This window comes from Sinohyriopsis cumingii, chromosome 2 (genome assembly GCF_028554795.1).
Source record: "Sinohyriopsis cumingii isolate HCF-2022 chromosome 2, ASM2855479v2, whole genome shotgun sequence".
Taxonomy (NCBI): domain Eukaryota; kingdom Metazoa; phylum Mollusca; class Bivalvia; order Unionida; family Unionidae; genus Sinohyriopsis; species Sinohyriopsis cumingii.
This window is the reverse complement of record NC_142962.1, coordinates 37,330,336-37,351,863: the sequence shown is the minus strand read 5'-3', so window position 1 is coordinate 37,351,863 and position 21,528 is coordinate 37,330,336. Positions and strand designations below refer to the sequence as shown.

Sequence of the window (21,528 nt, the reverse complement as noted above, 5' to 3'; positions counted from 1 at the left end):
AATGTTTAAATAGAAATTGAATCTTGTTAAATGTACTTTTCATCGAAATAAGATTTGTAATAACTAGTTATGTAATTATATTAATATATATGTATAAATGCACATACACGTATGTATGTAGGTATGATTTTTCAAGTTAACTGTCATTTTATTGTTTATAGTCAGTAAAACAGATCCAATGAGCTAATGATTCGCATGATGTAAATCTAATCAAACTCTAAGACACACACACACACACAAAAGAGACTCCCGTATTGAAACAATGATTTTACAGAACGCTGATATATATATATATATATATATATATATATATATATATATATATATATATATATATATATATATATATATATATATATATATATATATCAGCGTTCTGTAAAACCATTGTTTCAATACGGGAGTCTCTTTTTCAAAGCATGTGATGAACTCCGTTTCTTGTAATGTACACGTCTCATTTACGGTAAATATATCCGTTGAGAAAGAAGCACAGAAAATTAGAACAAAGCCAACTTGCTAACACGGTTTTCTCACTCAAAACGGTAAAGCACCATCAAGTTGCCATTTTCCGAAAGAAGAAAAAATCTAAATCTGTTCGGTATGAAACTGCTCTTCACTGGACCACAAATAGCGGCACCTATGTTCGCTGATTGGGGAATATTGATTTCCCGATGCTCCTTGCCGGAAGACGAAATCTGGTGAACAATTAGTGACTTTGCATCAAACAAAAAAACACTGCAGTTCCGTCCTGCTAGAATGCCGGCCGGTGAACCTAACTTTGCATTACTGTATTTGTAAACGTACCTGCCATTCGTATCAACAGCAACTAAGCTATATCCAGTTTCGCAAGAAACAAAAAGTGTATTTGAATAATAGTCGGCATGAATATACAAGCAGGACGTGAAAGGGTGATTGATCACTAACCCAAATGTTGCCAGTTCCCTTATTTCTCGCCCATTAATATCAAGAAGCAAAACTGAATTACCATGTTTGAAAGTAGTCATTGCTATGATATTGTCAACCACCGTCACACCCCAACATTCCAATCGAGTGTGTATGTTGAACCGAGAACGTATCAAATCATCTTCATTTACCTCAAAAAACATTAAGAGCCTTTCCTTTGGCAATGTTACCACAACCTCTGTCGGAGACGTTGCATCTAAATCCCAAGGCTTTCCTTTGAGTTCCTTCGAGACTTTGATTTCTTCGCCTTGGACAAGTTTGAGCTTCCTGTTTTGATTATCCGCCAGGATTAATATATCATCTGGTAACCCGACTACAGCAGATATATGGCAGGGTTCTTTGTCATTCTTGTCCCTCGGATCGAATGTGCCATCCTGCACTGCTTGGGTAATATCAGCGGGCATTTCTTTGTCAGCCGTCAACAACCTAGCAAGATAGTCCCAAATACTTTGGTCCTTGGTAGTGAGAAGTGGGTCTGGCAGAGTGGGACATTTTGGAAACTTTGGTATTGACTTTGAGAATGTTAAAGTTCCCAACTTCTTTAAATTTGTCTTTATATCCCGTAAAACGATATCAGACGAATAGCGAACTGCAACATCTTGTAATTCATTTCTAGCTTCATTTACTGATTGGTGATAATTACGCATGCCTTGCTCAACTTTTCTTAGCATCATCAATATCTGAAAATCCGACTGTTGTGTGGAGGTTTCAATGCTTGCTATGTCTTGGTCAATCATAAGAGAACAATTTGTAAGATTGTCTTGGCGCCGCTGAATCTCTTTGATTTCATTGTTAGTTTGATCCTCTAATTCATCCAGAATTTCCTTTTCTAACTGGTTCCATAACGCCGTGAAGTTCAATCTTTGGTTAAATATTTCTTCCTTTATTTTGTCTTTCTGTTGCACAAGGTCATAGTTAGTTTTCCTCATGTATTCGTTCTGAGATGTTATATGATCTCGAAGTTCTTCAAGATCGACTTTAATTCTGCGGGAATGTTTTGGTAAGTTTAAATATTTTAGGTAGTCTGAGGAGCTGGTCACGTGGCATCGTTGGTGTTTCTGTAGATAACATTTTCCGCAGCAGAATATGCGATGTGATTTGCAGTAAAAAGTCAATGATTCTTCGTGTTTATCGCACTTCTCAGACACCGCATCGTCTTTCTCCTGCATTTGAGCGCACTTCTTAGTAAAGCCATCACATGGCCTCGACTTCTTTGTTTCTTCAATGTCAAGAATTGACTGTATTACCACACTGACTGGGAATGCTGACCCTTTGCCTTGAAACATCTGACGACAAACAGGGCACATGTACTTGTTCTGGGATACTTGGGAAGTACCGATATGTGACTCCAAGCACTTGCCGCAAAACGTGTGAGAGCATGGTAGGGACTTCGGCTTTACAAATCTTTGATAACACAGCGGACAATCCAAGGGATTCGCTGACGCCATTTTAAGCTGCAATACAATATCAATCCATTGTTTACTCTGGTATCAAAAGCTGTTACACGTTAAGTATGTTTGTGGGTAGCCTGATGCTTACTTTCTATTTACTTTGTAAAAAAAAAAGATTAATACAAATTTAATATTAAAACAAAAAAATAGTCATGATCTCGGCCCATAACGTGAGGAGTAATTTGTAACATGCCTTGAGTAAAGCTGACCATTCGTGTATGGGATATTGTTCTGCAAAAATCGCAATACATGTATTTGTAAGAGTAGAGGCAGGAATGAATTAAACTAAATTGATTCAATTTGCTTGCACAATGACACCGTTCATAAAATCATTGTTTGCGTCACATTTGCGTTCAAATCTCAATCGAGGTGGCATGATTCACAAGGTAGTGAATAATTACATCTCCCGAAACAGCTTTCAAGCAAAGAAAGAATCTCTCATGGAGGTCAATTAGAGTGGCTATTTTTCGGAGGCTGAGTGGATATCATCTTGTAATTATATGTCATTATCACTCCGTTATGCTCCTCTTAATGATAAAATGGAAATATTCGAACTCAAAATAAAATTAAATAGTCACATTTTTACAAAATCGCCACGCTTTATTAGACACGAAAAATGCATCGTGAGCTGGCAACTCTCTGACACAGAAGAAAGACCCACCAAAACCAGCAGATGCCAAACACCGGTGGGTGGTGGTGGTCATATTTCGGCATATTGATAAATCCATGTGGCTAATCATTAGATGTAAGTGACTTCTATATACAAACTAGTCTGTTACAGAAATCTCGCTGATTATACACAAAGTTGCGTGTGCTATCCTGCTTTGCAATATCAGCACACACACACACTTATTTTAATATAATATGCCGCTCTTACACCATCTTGTTCCCTGTGTTATCTAGACTGGCTTGTATCATGCATTGAAATACCTGATAACTGGAATAGTTTATTAATTGGCGCGTATGATAACTCATTCCCATGAATATTCAATAAAATGCCTAGGGGTGAATTTAATGTAAACGAATAAAGGAACTGTTTATACCATTAATATAATTATTTGTTACCAGACTGCATCTTTTTAACGCAGTGTTAATTTCTGTTATGTTTGTTGTTGTGCTCCCTTGACTTTATCCTTCTATATTATTTTTAATCAAACCCTAATATGTTTTGAAATACATAATTAGTAAATTCAATGTCGTAATTATCTATTATATTATTTTATATCTTTAAAATTTGGTTCATCAGTTACTGCTTCCTTTTTGACTTTACTCCTTTTTACTGTCTTTTTATATAGCTATTTGCATTAATAATAGTACATGCCCCTGGTGCTACCATTATATCGAGCCATTTTGTACCACCATAGTACCGGAAATAATTATTTGTTGATGTTATATTAAAAAACTAATACCATATTTCCGAACTTATCAGCGCTCTTTTATAAGTCGCATTATTATCAAACAGTACGGTGCGCTAAACTCTATATTAAAAACTGTGACTTGCGTCATTAGCTGAATTATCTGAATATAAAAATCGTTCCATTTCAAAATACTGTTGTCATATGTTATAATTAAACAATATCAATAGTTGTGAAAAATATATTTATAATCAGTCCTGCTTATAATGTGATCATTATACAGTTTATTTACGATTTCAACAATCTCACTATCAATGGATTTGCTTTTATTTCCCACGTTTGCTGCAAGATAATATTCGTACACTCTTTGCTAAACGTTTGGGTCTTCATAATATCGTATATTGCCTCCATTTTTGAAACCTTTGATCTATTTATTTACATATCGGAATGTTTTATTTCTAGTAGCCATTTCACGTAAGATACGCAACTGTTTGATATTGTTTAAAGATCTGTCGCTATATTTTTGTTATATATATATATATATATATATATATATATATATATATATATATATATATATATATATATATATATATATATGTATATATATATATATATATATATATATATATATAACTTTTCCTATTCGCCTTACACAAGATCGCATTAAATATTCATGTAATTTTCTAATGTTACTTGTCGTACTGTTATGTATATTTAATCTGTATTGTGTGCTTGACTTTTGTCCGTAACTGAGGGTAGACGTTTGGGTAACCTGATTTTTCTCATGTCGTTATGTTTGTAAGTTATAAATAAGTTGTTACTGATAGTTGAGTTCAAGGCCTAGCCTTATTTACAAACTTAGAATACTCTGGAAGTAAACTTGTGATCCACATCCTTGGCTTTCTATTGTCTTAAGTTTTCATATAAGATTGTAGAGAACAAAATTATTCATTACCATTTAATCTCAATATATGCAATCATTTTTAGTTTGTTCGATTATAAAATGAGAGGAAACATTTACATGTGTCATTGGAAATACAAAGTGCTCACTGCCGTTTGAACTCAAACACTATTTTGGGTTATTGTGAATTTATTCGAAGACATTCTAGATTATATTACTGTGTTACAACAAGACTGTTCGTACATCAACCTATTCAAAAAGTACTGTTGCATCAGCGCATTAAAGATTGGAATTTATTGGGAACATTATACATTTGTTCTTGTGATATGACTTTTACGAACACTTGAAGTTTAATTCCCATTATTGTAAGTACATTTAAATTTTCGATTTCTATTCGATGGAAATAAAAAAAGAAATTAATTTTACGAAACATAGATTCATAACAGTACTGATTAATATTTATATTATTAAGTCAGGTTAAAACCAAATATTGATATAAAATCATCAAAATCAAATTTTTAACATCAGTCTCAATTCTAATAATCACTCTTTGTTCAAAACTGTCCATATATTATTCATTAAAGAGGATTCAAACAGCGATTTGCATAAATTTGTATCATATAATTGGCAAATCCTGAAGTCAATATCAACACAAGCAGTGTTGACATTTGCATGTGAACACCATCGTTGTTTGTTGTTTTTTTTTTTGCGCACTATAACCAAGATATTGTTGTTACTTCTTGTTTACATATTTTGTGAGGGGTTTAGGAGGAGATATTTTTATTTTCCATCTACAATGTATTTTACAATCGACATATTATTTTATCTACCAAGTCAGCATCATCAATAGCTTCGTAGCTTGTTGTAGTTTTATTCTTACCGATATCCAGTTTACCTGTCACAGGATCGGCTGAATTAATGTACACCATATTTTTGGTTTCAATAATGGTCATATAGGATTTTGTATATGCATTTTTATCGGCATTTAGATGATTCAGATTTGTTTCATTTTGAGTTCTGTTTTCTTACCCATATCTACATCGAAGAAAAACGTGTTGCCGTACTATCTAAGCTTTCAATATAAACCATCTGGTCACCATTTGTTCTTATTAGCAACCCATTAGATGACAGAATAGTAACAGGTCGTTGTTCATCTTCACAGTTTGCATGCTGATAGTTTGGATGCCAATATTGAAAATTTCACTGACAAATGCAATGCAGCTTTTCGTATCAGAACAAAATTGGATTAAACTGAGAATGTCTTAGAAAAAAAAATGCAAATATTAATTTGTAGCTAATAATTAATAATCATCTTAAAAATTAATATTATAATTTAGCTTTATTGATTCACTGTAATTAGAATTATCATAACAAAGCAATTTAAAGCATAACTATTTAATCAAGGAGATACTTTTCCAACCCACGCTGATTGTTCGTTTATATAATTATTTAATACATATGAAAGAAATATTGCATACAGCTAAATGGTCTGTAAAAGAAGAAAGAAATTGTAATAAGTTATATCAAAATATTAATATAAAGAAATTGTAATAAATTATATAAAAATTAGTATAAATAAATTGTCGTAAATTATATCAAAAATTAGTATAAAGAAATTGTCATAAATTATATCAAAAATAGTATAAAGAAATTGTCATAAATTATATCAAACATTAGTATAAAGAAATTGTCATAAATTATATCAAAAATTAGTATAAAGAAATTGTCATTAATTATATCAAAAATAGTATAAAGAAATTGTCATAAATTATATGAAACATTAGTATAAAGAAATTGTCATAAATTATATCAAAAATTAGTATAAAAAATTGTCATAAATTATATCAAAACGTATTATAAATTGTCATAAATTATCTCAACATTTGTATGAAGAAATTATCATCAATTATATCAAAAAATAGTATAAAGAAATTGTCATAAATAATATAAAAAAATTAGTAACAAGAAATTATCATAAATTATATAAAAATTAGTATTATCAAAAATTAGTATAAAGAAATTGTTATAAATTATATAAAAAGAATTAGTATAACGAGTCCACTATGGACCATACAATACCATTATTTTCTAAACGAGTAAAAACAAAAATATATTTTTATTAACCCCAGAAGAGAATAAATCTGAAATTTGTTAATGAAATTAAGATTGAATATAATAATTACTGATTTTGCACACACGTGCGCGATTATGTACTGATTATAAAAGGAAGAACTTTCTTAAAACATTTGAATGAAAGATCTTTAGTTGGCTTTTATTGTTATACCACTAGGTACAGTGGCCTACCAAGGGTAAGTGGCACTCGGGCTTACGATGATGGTCCAAAGGCGTTTTCACACCCCACGACCTCTATATTACTATTAATAACCTCAAGCTAATTTTAAAGAACATATTCAAAAATTTTGTTCTTATTACACGGCAAATGATTCTGAAGTAAAAACAACTGCATTATTAACAGCTTTCGCTATGTTGTTTCTTGTTTCTTAGTTTAAAACAATGTAATTTTAAATTTCATTGCCATCTAATAAACGTTTTTTATGATATTTCTTATTTTATAATCTGATGTATAAATTCTACAACTGTCTACAAAATAATCTATTCACTGAAAATGTTTATGTCCATGGTGAATACCACAACTAAAACAAGCAATATCCACCATCAATAACTAATATAATATTGTTATAACAATGGGAACCAGTATCTTTGTTATCAAACGATTCCACATCCTTTGTGTTATTGTCAGTTTAAATTGTCTTTCAATCAACACGTTCATTGAGCGTTTATGATACTACTTCATATTTTAAACGGCCATATTCTACGAAAATTATATATGAGCCGAAAAGGTGATAAACAAAAAGGCCGCCTAGGCTGTTAAACAGTCGGTTAAATTGGCTAAATTTATGTAAAAAGCCACTAAAAGGGCTTCAAGACTTGTATTTAAGCAAGCAGCTAAGGAAGCTGACCATCTAAACGACAGCAAAAGAGGCTGTGATAACAACCAAAGGGCCTGCGAAGATGTCTAGATGGGCTGCTATGGTAGATAAAGCAAAACAAGTCTTCTGAGGTACATACCTGGTATCTGAGGTACCTAAATTTGAGTTAAAACAAAGAATACATGTTACTCTATTAGTTGGTTATATTGCTTATGCACCTAATTACTGATCAAGAAGTGAAAAAATAATTCTGTATCAAAAATATGATTTGAAGCAGAAAAAGTTTTGGAACAGATGGGAATTGAGGAATATTTTTTTTAAGGCGGCCGTCCTACTTGGAATAAATTAAACTGATGGTAGTTTCCCTTCGGTGGTTTCGTCGTTAGAAGATGGAGTTGAATATTTTATAATCCAAGGATTTAATAAGTTATTGGTAGAATTATGAATATTGATATATGTTTATCAAAATAGGATCCAGTTATAGGGATTGGCTATATTCCACTACCCAAAGAATTGAAATTCAAATTGGATGTATCAATACTAACTATGAAGATGCCAGTGAAAGAAAATAAAATTAAACTTATTTCCTTATACGAAAAACGCATTGGTAAATTAAATGTCGCTGATATTAAATTTCCTGTTCCACTAAACATATTTATAAATTTAAAAACGTAAATAATGAAATGTTTATTAATGTTTTTGGTTGGAAAATGGATTGCGTCCATTAAAAATTTCTAATCAGAAAATGGAAAAGATCTTTATGTGTTGTTTACAAATATTCCAAGGTAACACAGAAATAACAACAAACTAAACATAGATGTTGTACATTTTTAGTAGTAAAGAACATGTTTTATAATATCTTACTAATTGCGAAGGAAGTGGATGAAAATTACTACGTACTATTATATTACATAACAAAGGAAAAATATTTGGTTCAAAATTATAAAAGTAGATGAAAATACCATTTTGCAAAATACGTTGATTTTGAAAGATGAATAAAAAAAATTAAAATTAAAAAAGGTGATGATGTTCTCCTGAACAACCCTCATAGTTTTTTGTGTAGCTTGTTCTTGAATGTTATTGTACATTAATGAACAGAGTTTTATTTCGTGCAGATACTGATGTTCAAAATTCCTTAGTAGATTAAAAGATGAAATGAAAACAATTAGGTCTGTTTTCACAAATCCGACAGCTTGAAAATTACAGATGATTATAAATATAATTTTTACAAATCAACTGTTCTGTTAGATTTTGTGATAGAACATTAGGTGATGATGATAAGATCGTTTTCTTGCTACTGGTAAATATGGTGGAGGTGCCTATGTAGCATGTAATCGAAAACTTATATCCACATATAAGACAACTGCATTTCTTGATTTAAAAGGGGCATTTAACGGTGTCTGGTATTAGAGCTAACCCTGAACAACTAAGACACATTCAACACGGCTGTTATTAGCACAGCCAGCGATATCATCGGCAAATATCATCAAACAAGGAAACACTGGGTCATAATATATGTTCTTGAACTATGTAACAAAAGAAGAGAACTGAACAAGGAAAAGGAGATTACAAAGGAGCTAGAGAATACAAAGGAAAAGCATGAAAAAGACATAGGAGTCCGTGATAGCAAGACAATACTGTTAAATCGAAGATCAGAAACGACAGCAAAATGGCATATCAGCTGAATTCTCAAACAACAGAAAGCCACCACCATCCAAGGAATATCAGGAAAATACCCCATAGAAGATCAAGAGATTCTCAAGCGATGGACAGAATACTGCTAAGAATTGTACAGTTATAAGACCAAAGGATTGTACAGTTATAAGACCAAAGGAGATCCAGCAGTATTAAATTGCCCCATACAGAAGAAATTTATGGCAACGACGTTCTTCGTGAGGAAGTAGAAACTGTAGCTAGGTCACTAAAGAAAGTAAAGTTAGCTGGCATTGAAAACATACTCGCAGAGCTCATTCAAGCAGGAGGAGAAGAGATTGTCACATTCCTGATATGAATTTGCAACAAGATATGGCAGACAGGAGACTGGCCCACAACATGGACCCACTCTTTGGTTATTGTTCTCCCCAAGAAATCAAACCTAGAGCTAAGCCAAAATCCTAAGCCATCAGTTTCATCAGCCGCCCAAGCAAAGTCATGCTGAAGATAATTCTCAACAGACTAAAGTCTCCAGTAGAGAAAACTATTGTTGAAGAGCAGACAGGTTTCCGAGCAGGAATGAACACCGCAGAACAAATTTTTAATCTCAGACTCCTTTGCGAGAAATACCTTCAGCATCAGCAAAATCTATACCATTTCTTTATAGATTTCAAGAAGGCCTTGATAGGGTATGGCATGCAGAATTATGGGCAAATATGAAGAAGTACAACATCAGCTAGGACCTGGTGAGGGTTGTTGAACATCTCTATGACAAAACCATCAGTTGTGTCCACATCAATGACTGCAGAGGCGATTGGTTCCGAACAAAAGCTGAAATCAGACAGGGATACATACTGTCACATACACTCTTCAACATTTTCCTGGAAAGGATCATGGAGGATGCCTTGCAAGACCACGTGGGAACTGTCAGCATCGGAGGAAGAACGAAGATGATATTGAAAAAGATGAAAAGGAACTGGCTGACTTGGTTGAGCTCACTGACACAACCTCCACAGCATACTGTATTGAGGTTATCGCCGAAAAAACAAACTGATGACAAACAATACCAAAGGCATCAGTGCAGAAATATAAGTCAGTGGACAGAAGATGGAAACAGTCACAAGTTTCGCAAGATCTTGGGCATCTCTACACTGACCATGTAACCAACAAAGAGGTCCGCAAACAGGGTCTAAAGATCACCTGGAATGGCAAAAACAATTTTGCAAGGTACAGTGCGAGGGTGCAGAATAAGAGGCAGACGGAAAAATAGCTGGGAAGACAACATTAAAGAGTGGACAGGTATGGGTTTGGAGAGTCCCAAAGGGCAACAGAGAACAGGGAAATACGAAAAGGATTAACTGTGAAGTCATCTGTTGTTTCCCAACGACCTCTTGGGTTGCGGGATTGATGATGATGATGACGATGATGATGATTAGAGCATCAAATGGAAAAATTAATATGCATACAGAGTACCATGGAAAAATATATGACATTAAAACTGGTCAGCTAATATTTATTTTTTCTTTACAATTACTTCATAGTCGTTGGAATAAATTAGCCCCCAGTCTTACCAAGAACACTTTAAAAATAATGCTAATTATACTGATAATGATAAACTTAAAATGTTAATTAGAAAGAGCTTTTGTACATATGATTATGTGGATATTTTTGAAAAATCTTCAGAAACTAAATTTTAAAAAATTACTCGTTTCTATTAACTAGAAAGAAGTTCTCTCCATATATATATGTTGAGAGGTTTTAAAACATGTAACGAAGATAAACCACCAGAAAAACGATTCGTTTAATTCATTATTAAGTAAATCGGGAATATCAGACGAAGATTATGAACATGCACATACAGTTTTGGAAGCATGAAAACTAAAGAACTTCGGTGAATATCGTGATCTATATCTAAAACATGATTTGTTACTCACTGATTTCTTTAAAAATTTAAAAAATATGACGATCAAATATTACGGGTCAGATTCAGCTACATATTACAGTAATACTAATACATCACGGGATGCATCACACCAAAAAAAAAAAAAAAAAAACATCGGCTAAATTAGAACTATGAACAGATATTGATATGCATTGGTTTAGAAAGAAATGATTAAGAGGCAACATTTGAATGGTATAAAAAAAAACGCATGCTAAAGCTAATAATCCTATGACCAGTGACTGTGATACAAATCAATCAAATAGTTGGATGGTATATATGAATCCTACCAATCCGCATGACTGGGCAATGATACAAGCTTTTTGAATGTAAGCGAATTTCAATGATATAGTTACGGACTCGTATTTCATACGACTCTAAAAAGGTTTATATCTTGGAAATTGATTTAGATTACACTGAAAATAAAGAGGAACATAAATGTGATCCATTTTGCACCCGAATCTTTAGAAGTTAAAAAAAAATGGTTAAGTAACTATCAGGTCAAATCATCTCTAGATTTTGATAGTACATTTACTGATTGTGATAAATTAGTAATTAGTAAGAGTAAAGGTAAATTCATACCAGTTACTATATACCAGTCTTGGTATGAAAGTAAAAAAGGTGCATAGGGTACTAGAGCTGAATCAACACAAATGGATGACTAATCTGAGGTCATAATCTAAAAATGATTTTCAAAAATTTGTTTAAGGTTCATAAATATTTCTGTGTTCGAAAACCATATGGACAGTTTACGTAAACACTCTAATATTCAGCTAGTCAGGCCTACTGAAATTGATAGAATAAAAAAACCTTGTGACAGACCCTTAAAATATCTATCCACAAAATCTATATAATTACAAATATACAAAATATATAACAGTAATAAGATATACAAAATATGTTCTAATTTGTTATCGAATCTATTATAAATATGTTAATATATTTATAAAGTAGATAAACTACTTTAATGTTTATTTATTATATATACTAAATTTTTTTTTTTGGATAAATTCCCTAAAATATAAAACATGATAATTTTAAAATCTTACATATCTTAATTGAAAAAAATCCCCAGATTCATAAATTTAAATATTAGAAAAATATCTTAAATCACCAAAATTCAAAATAATTTTTTTATATATGTAAAAAGTAAAGTAACAATAACTTTTCTTTGTAATCTTCAAAATTAAAACAAAAATTTAAAAATTGAAAACAAAATTACAATTTTAATTTTTATTTTTCAAAATTACAATTAAAATATATTAACAAAAGCAAAACCAAAATTAAAAATATAAATAACGTTCATTTTAAAATCACCAAAATTCACATGTTAAATTTTCAAAACCAAAAGTTCAAATTATTTTTTCCAAAAATTCAGACTATTTATATACAAATGCAGTAATTCTAAAATCTCCAGAATTCCAATATAACAAAACTGGCAAGATTAGAAACAATACCCCTAAAATGCTACAATATACCATTTATTACGCACTAAAATGCAAAAATATATCACTCTTACACCTCTAAAGCGCTAACATAATATTTTTCTATTCTCTCCGAAACGCGAAAACATTATTCTTTACCCTCTAATACACGAAAATATATAATTCTTTACCGTATTCAAGTCGAAAATATGTATTTCTTGAGCCCATAGAACGCAAAAATATTGCGTTAAATTTTAAATAGCCAGAAAGCCGCTTTTATCACTACTTCTACATACACATGTATATTTGCAGTTACAGCAATCTATATGTATTCTAATCTCGGTCTATTCATCCAAAGTCCTATTTTTTCTCATCTATGCACCTATCTACATGTACGTTTTCGATAAATTTAATTACTGACTTACGTCTTTCATGTGCAAGACAAAGAGAGATATAAAAAAGGAATTTCTGTTTATTTATAAAATAAATGTAGCACAATTTCAAAATCACATTCCTTATTTTTACTTCACCTTATATTCTAATATTTGTTGTGGTCTTATCTTGTCATGGGGTCTCAGTGCTCCCACATGCACAAGTTCAATTTTCAGTCAGCTTTCCTCAGGCAAGCTGACCTTCATGAAATTTATCCAGCTTTATAAGTATTCGCACACCCTCCCGTTTGTTTGTAAACTCCATCCCCAACGATATTAAAAACGAAAAGCATCAAGGATATAAAAATATGCACAAAACTTAGTCATTTCATCTACTGATTTATCATTTCTCAGAAGACTGTTGACATGGGGTCCCTAACTCTGTCAAATTATTAGCGTTTCAAAGCGAACGCAAGCTTCGACGTAAACAAGCAGACAGACAGCTTGCTGTCCCTTTTCTGACTTCTAGAATATTCCATGTCAGAAACACTGTGTCGTCTGCGTGTAATATTTTCAATATCAAGTTATAATATTTCTAAAACAAGCTGAACAAATAAATAGAATGAATTCTTGTATACGTAAGTTCCAAGCGACGTAACTCCAAAATTTACGGAATTATTGAGATTGTCAAAGACGATGAACTACATCATATAAAATGGCCCTTGAAAATATGGCCACCGTGTTCGTAAGGAAACTCCCGTTTGGTTCGAAACGCCAACAAGCTGACATTGTTTGGAACCCCCTAGCGTCAGTCAGGTTAGAACTTTTAAATCAATGAAGGAAATAAGTTCTGTGCAGTTTTTTTATATCATTCATACATTCTGTTTTTCAAATCGGTAAGGGGGTAGGGGCAGTAACAAACAAACGGGATGGTGTGAAAATAATATAGCACATGTGTATTGTCCACCCGTTTCAGTACAAGCAGACATGTACAAACTCTAACTTGAATGTGAAAGTATTAGAAAAATATAATTCAAGGAACTTTTAGGCTGCCTTCAGCACCTTTGTGCCCCCTCCCCCTGGTCTTTAAAACCTTCCATTCATTAATTTATTAGGAGTCCCTCTATCTCTCGCGCGCGCACGAGCGCGCGTAGCCTGCGGGAGGTGTCATAAATGTAACAGTTTAGGAATTGTCTGAATAGGTTGTCAAATATTTGCAATAATACATACATACATACATACATACATACATTTGTGTGATTTAGATTTTTAACGTAGCCTTAACAACTTTAGTCATATCGCTACGATGTTTGCAGTGTGGCAGTTTAAAGTGATGTCCAGCATTGGGGCATCAGGCTGCAGAGATGTAGTTTATGTCCAACCCGGTCACATCATCCTGACACCAGGTCGACCAGTCCTAACACTAACCTTTTAATGCTGAGCGCCAAGTGAAGGAGCTGGTAGTACCATTTTTATGTATTTGGTATGACTCAGCGGGACTTAGAACTCGCGACCTCCCGCATCCAAGGCTGACGTTCCACACACACACACACATATACACACACACCAATCTGATTAAAGTCAGTTCTCCGATGTCCTACGTCAAGATCTGACGAAGACCGCTGAATGGTCATGTTCTGGTGACCTTTGGATTAGCCAATGGAAATGCAGCTTTCAAAAATCCGAAAGTAAATGAAATCGTTCGGTACACATTCATGCTCTACATCTACAGTGCTCTGTCTCCAGGGAGCCCCGCGCTTCAGGTCTGAGGTCGTACTTATGAGTTTGTCAAGCTATATTCTCCAGTAAATTGGAAACGCTGATACAGGCCGCATGTAATGCACGCAAAGTTGCGAAGTCAAAGGCATTCTCTTCATGTTTATATGTCATTAAAAAAAAAAAAACGTTGTCCACAAACAGGAATTTTTTTTATGAATAATGAAAAAACTAAATTCGTGCGCCAGAGCTCGACAGTTGATCTAGTCTAGACATAATCAGTGTTTGCAGTAGCATACCAATCGAGATACCGATACTCTGGCCCCGCGCAGTCATGGTCGGCCCTAGGCCCCGCGTACTCCTAACACCTACTCTGGCGGCAGGTGTCAGATCATCATGTATAACAGAGGCGATCTGATTTTAATCAGATTGACAAACATACATACATACATACATACATACATACATACAACCTATTGTCATTAATTTATGCAGTGAACCCGTAATCAAACGGTTCCAGTTCAATATCCACCCAGGCCAACCCGGGTCGGCTGCCTAGATGTGTCCTTGGAAAAAGCATTTAATTTCCATTTCCACAGCATGACATAGCTTATAATGTATTAAGGATCGTCTCGCCAATATAAACCGGAAAAGCACAACTGTTTAACAGAGAATGCAGCACCTTTATAACCTTTCCTTCCTCTGCGTTGGTTTCATAGCCTATAATGTATTAAAGATTGTCTCGCCAATATAAACCGCAAAAGCACAACTGTTTAACAGGGAATACCTTACCTGAGAATGCAGCAGCTTTATAACCTTTCCTTCCTCTGCGTTGGTTTTTCTTGTCAAGAAACTAAATCAACAACTCCTGTATTTGTATTCTCCTCAGATTATTGTTTTAATATGTCGTAGTCGAGTACATATGTTGCAAGAAAAAAACAAAACAATATTGTCATTATCGCGACTGTATCTCTTTCCGCCGCCCTTATGTACCAGTGAAACATAGTGAAAGTAGTTGTGAATACAGTTCTCAATGGCGGCGAATAACATCCGAGACTTCATTATCGACTTGACTCAAAAGGCCGAGGATGTAATTGCAAATCTATATATAGCATTACATAAAACATTCAATGACCGAGCCAGTGTACTACGGATTTTTCTACAGTGGCAGGATAGTCCTAGGATTTTTATTTTACATACATACATACACGAAAGGTTAGATGTATGGGTTGATAAATGAAAGTTTGATACCCTGCAGTAATATTTGGAATCGTTTGAATTTAAATTATGTGTACCACCAGATCAATTTTATGTCAACATTTTGGTATATTATATTCAGTGGACTTAAACGAGACTCGAATAAATATAATACTAAATAAGGCTTCACCTTTCTTGATCTTTAACCACTCCGGTGGCCTAGTGGTTAGAGCGTCCGCCTCGGATGCGGGAGGTCGTGGGTTCGATCCCCGGCCGAGTCATACCAAAGACTTACAAAAATGGTACTCACAGTTGCCTCGCTTGGCGCTCAGCATTAAGAGGTTAGTGTTAGGACTGGTCGGCCTGGTGTCAGGATAATGTGACTGGGTGGGACATCATGCTACATGTTTGCGGCATGATGCCCCAGTGCTAGACATCACTATAAACTGCCACAATGCAGACATCGTAGCGATATAACTGAAAAATTGTTAAAGCTACGTTAAAAATCCAAATCACATCACAACACTTCTTGATCTGTATTGATTTACTTTGAGATTTTGTTTGAAATGAAATTAGATGTAATAATAAACAACTGCAAAAGAACATAGTTCTTTATTTACCCCCACCCCAGTGTGTTTATATCCGTATTAGGCGGATATGTTGTCATAGGTTTTAACCGTCACTGCTTCCCTTATAACACCATTTCCATGTACATCAACTGAGTGAGTGAGAGTGATCATGTTTTACATGATGTTTGAGAATGATGGACAATAATAAGGAAGGATTTAGATTCCAGATACACTACCCGGGAGGCGGGGTTAGAGGCAACCTTTGTATAGGCAATATGGACTCGTCCTTATAACCTGAACTCCACCTATACTGGTTGATTGAGGGTGATCAGATATAGTATACTGTTTCAGGAAGATTAGAAGATGATAAAATAAAAAAGGTCAAGGCTCCCAAATACAGTTGTTGCGGTTGGTGTTTGGAGTCGCTGTGGAGGTGTTACATATACAGTTGTGGATATATGTGATGACATCCGTCTCTTGTTTTGCACGCATATAAGCAAGTAGGTCATGTGTGGTGCAACAACATGAATTGGAATGAAGTATTACTGGAGAAACGGACACACTTGACGTGTTTCGTATTACCTTTTGTGTTCGGTTAGGGTACACAATATCACTCGTGTCACGTGCCGACAGGGGCGCGCGCAAACTTTTTTTTGTTGGGGGATTATATGAAAAGTTTCAATGACGTGAACCCTTCCTTAGCGCATTTTCATCTTAATCCCTCTTTGATATTTTCTAGTTTGGGACCTCCAATAGAAAGAAACGTTAGCAGGAAATTCGTTGAGCCGTTTTCTAGAAATTGGTATATAAATATGCGAGAGCTATAAGAAAGCTCGCAAGGAGATAACCTCTATAGTTTACACATGGCACAACCCCTCCTAGAAGTAATTTGACATGGACCCACCCTTCAAATTGTATCTCAATCGATATTTATGACCACAAAAAAAGTCTTGACGATATTAGTAGAAATGAATCAGAGAAATGGGAGTGCGCTTACAGGTACCGGCTATGTATATGAGGTGGATAGTGGACCGATTTCGTCGAAAATATGCATCAATTGAACCTCTACTTACTATTTTGATTTCAACCTTTATTTGACAGTTTCTAATTGGGAACGGCTCCAACAGTAGGAAATGTTTACCGTAAATTTGTTGAGCCGATTGCGAGAAATAGGGGCTCAATATATGAAAACCATAACAAAGCCCGTAATGCGATAACCGCTTCTTATAAAATTTTATTTTAACCCGTTTGACACGCCCTAGATAGAGACATGTCCCAATAATAGCAAAAGTTTTGAGGGAAAAAATGTGGATGGCCGATTTTGAGAAAAAAGCGGCTAAATATGTGGGTTCAGGTCACAATTATTTTTCGTATATGGTCTGTTAATTTACTTCTCAGTACTTAACCTTCCACTGTGTCCAATCATAATAAATCATGTGTTGACCTAAACTACCTTAAAATATGATTTCAAAGTGAAGTTCTTTTCATAGTTTATCCGTCATTTCATTTGAGAGGGTGAACTGTAAACAATGTACCGTGCAATGGGTCAGATATTTCAGTTCCGGATCCACATCAACGCCTCGTTTACTCACTGTGTACTGTCGCCAAACTACATGGAGACAAATACTCCATAATGCTAATATTTTTAAGAATAAACAATTAAATTTAAATCGATACCGAATCTAATTCTTGTTTCACCATCAAAATGAGAGGAAAAAAATACTCAGCAAACGGAATTAATAACTGTGGCCTGATTCAAGGGGATTAGTAAAGGGTATGACACGGGACGTTAGGGGAATAACTTTTACATACATATTCAAAGAGAGAATTTAAAAAACCAGGGGTATGTGTTATTTGTATTTACGTCTCGATTTATTACATTGTAAGATGTTAATGTGGTTTCGCTGCTTATAGAGGGGACTCCGTGTTGAGAACCAATTTCTCAAACCGAGTAATTGACCGCAAATAGACGTCGTAACATACATTATTCGCGAGAGTTTATGGGTCCGTTTCGTAAAATGGACCCTCTTTAATCTCTTAACATAAGAAATTCTCTGGATATTTTATGTACACGTGTTTAGTTATTTGAGATAGGATTAATTCTTCGTGTTAGGTGTTTGGCTGGTGTTTTTTGGTGCATGATTTGAAGTACTAACACTTTGCTTTGAAAAACTTACTAATAAGTCAAGCAAATGTGAAACAACAACAACAGAGAAAAAAAACATACAAGTGTGAAATTAGAGTTTTCTGATATGATGAGAATTAGGTGAAGTAGATCTATTTACATACTTTAAGAAGTCTTCAGTTGTTAACGTCTGTTGCCTTCAAATCCTTGAAATAGGGGAAACGATCTTACGTGTAGCTGATATGAAAACCACTAAAATGTGGATAAGTTTTATCATGATTTTGTACTTACCGAACCCTTAGTTAAAGGATTTTGATTTCAACAACTCTTTGAAAGTTTCTAGTTAGGGATCTGTTCCAACGATAGGAAATGTTACAAGAAAGTTCGTAGAATAGATTTCCAGAAATAGGGAGCTCAGAATATGATAGGTATAACAAAGCCAACAAGGAGATAATCTCTAAAGTCCCTGTGTGAACCCGACAGTTCATCCCTAAAACGATGTTGACATGAATCGTTCTTTGAGTCTTTGCACTTTAGGATTTAGGGGACTGTTAAATATGGGTCGGACGTATAAACAATCATGCTTGCTATTCTTGTTCTCAATTATTTTGTATTTATTTCCGCATTTAACAGCAAAGACTCATGCTTTGATCATGTAATATGCATTCATTTGTTGATTCGTTGTTTCATGTATCAAATGTTTAGAGATACACAATGCACTGCAAGTACTAATGTTTTCTTCATTGTATCGCTCATTCAATACATTCTTCCTTTTTAAAAGCAAGTACAGTTATTGTAAAAACATTAATTAGTTTCGAAAACGTAATCTATTGTGGTGTTATTAATAAGTCATTCATAAATTCTTTTTGCAAATTGCATTGGAGACGAAAGCTTCTTTTTTTGTTGAAAGAAGTAAGATACATTTTTTTTTTTTTTTTTTTTGTCCTTTATCTTGGGATTCGACAGCAGAGCCTGAATCATACGCATAGAACAGAACACCAGAGTAAGCTCCATACGGGCACTCAAACGATTCTTAATGCGGAGGAAAGCACTGAAATCATGCAGGGAAAATTATTCAATGCAAAACTGACTAAATGAAAACAAAGATAACAGACAAAAAAATAATCCTCTCTAATAAAACAAATTTCTAAGCAAACATAGCTATACCGGATGGTTCGTGCTCGTAGTGGTTGGTAGCAGCAAAGAGGGTGAACAGACCACTTTTAGGGGAAGTCCAGTTGTGAAAATAACCCCTCCTACGAAAATGACACAAGCGTCAATAACACTAAACCGAGGCCTGTAATCGAGTTAGCGCATTTTTGTTATTTTTTTCTCTTGACGCTTGTGTGTCCAATTTTTATGCGTCATCGTTTTTCGACCCGAGACACTCACTGTTGGTCGTCACCCTCTCTGCTGCTGTGTGTGTAAAAAAAAGAAGCGGTCATGTGGCGTAATTAAATCATTATTATATAAATAACAATGAGCGATTCTACGCTAACCATGGAATCTCGCACAGCTAAACTAGCTCGACAGCGACTATATGCAATTAAGAAATATATTCCAGTCCATGATTATCAAGAAACAACTAAAAGCGCATCATGAGTCTCAGGTGGAATTTACAAAAGGTACATAACAGTTATTTAAACCAATTGTCGAACCAACCAAGAAAATTGTTACAGCAACTGAGGTTGCACAAAAAGCTCTTGAGACATTGCCTGTTAATATTGTTGGCCGTCTTCGAGCAACTCAACGTCTACCCGGGCAACCCTCTCAACCACAACCTGAAGATGAGCCATCGCCGCTGCCAAAAGTTAGAACTAACATTATAAATAAATTTACGCCGTAAGGTATTGCCGCTATCAAGAGACCAGACCAATTACTTGCTATTGCCGCGTATGGATATCGTGGTATAGATTCGTATGTAAAACCCGAATATGTTAGAACTCTGAGATCTGCCAATTTGGGTTAGTGATGTATATCGCATCGCTGCATATATTTCGCAGATCAAAGCTGAGGAAGATTTTAATCAGTTTACCATTTTATACCAGTAAGTAGGTGAGTATATGTTCAATCGTTCAGAACAAGGCAAGAAAGGGAACGAAAACACGAAGAAATGAAGCATGAACTTGAAAAGGCAGAAGAAAAAAGGAAATAATTCTTAAGAGCATAGACGAAAAAAAGCAGGCAAAGCCTCAAGAGAGGAGGAATAAGGAGCATCTGGAAGTGGTATAGCTACTCGAGGAAGTGGCCTTATTACCTCATACCCAAAAAATGTCATTGCTGATGTTGATCGACACAAATTCTGATTGGCGGAAGACGAGCCGGCAATAATTCCTCAGAAATCATTAATGATGCAGCCGCTATTCGTCAGAGATTATTCACAGACGATATCATGCAGATTAATGTTTATCGGTCCGTCATTGATGAAATTGTTGATGATTACCGCAGTGATTGATGCAGTTAGATACAATGACTAGAATTATATGATCATACATAATGCTCAACGTGGACTTGTAATGGTCAGGGTAATACATTCAGGATTAAAATATATAAAGCGATCTACGGAGATGGACTCGGCGATGTTGTTTAGGGTCTATTCAGAAGGATAGACCCCTAACAATACAGATTTAATGGCAACTAGGAATGAAAGCTATTGACGTTGTTCGTGATAAAGTGATGCCAGCAAACGTCAGTAAAATGATAAATCAAACTGCAAATGAACGGTTGAAAGAATTAGCTGATGAAAAAGCTCGGAATATAATAGAAAGTCTAGTAGCGGGAAGTGGTCTTCATGTTAGACGAAAGCAAATATAATAAGATTTTCAAGTGTGTATCTGATCAAGCATTTGACGTGGACGCACTAGTCCTTAAGGATGACTAGGTACGTGATTATCAATATTATTCATATGA

The 21,528-nt window shown here is 34.3% G+C and overlaps 1 protein-coding gene across 2 annotated transcripts; it reads right to left on the bottom strand.

The window, feature by feature from the left end:
* Positions 1 to 377: 377 nt before the first annotated feature.
* LOC149804656 (uncharacterized) lies at positions 378 to 15,830 on the bottom strand. 2 transcript variants are annotated; one of them, XM_089933018.1, is made up of 2 exons: positions 15,520 to 15,830; positions 378 to 2,417 (listed from the first exon to the last, which is right to left on the bottom strand). In XM_089933018.1, the coding sequence occupies exon 2, from the start codon at positions 2,409 to 2,411 to the stop codon at positions 531 to 533; it is 1,881 nt and encodes a 626-aa protein (XP_089789144.1). In that variant the 5' UTR covers positions 2,412 to 2,417; positions 15,520 to 15,830; the 3' UTR covers positions 378 to 530. The 2 variants fall into 2 exon arrangements, with proteins under 2 accessions (XP_089789144.1, XP_089789151.1); XM_089933025.1 differs by lacking the exon at positions 15,520 to 15,830 and adding an exon at positions 11,799 to 11,826.
* Between the last annotated feature and the right edge of the window lie 5,698 nt (positions 15,831 to 21,528).

What these genes read in the sequence shown, in the direction of transcription:
- LOC149804656 (XM_089933018.1), bottom strand. Translation starts at nt 2,411, where the DNA reads ATGGCGTCAGCGAATCCCTTGGATTGTCCGCTGTGTTATCAAAGATTT.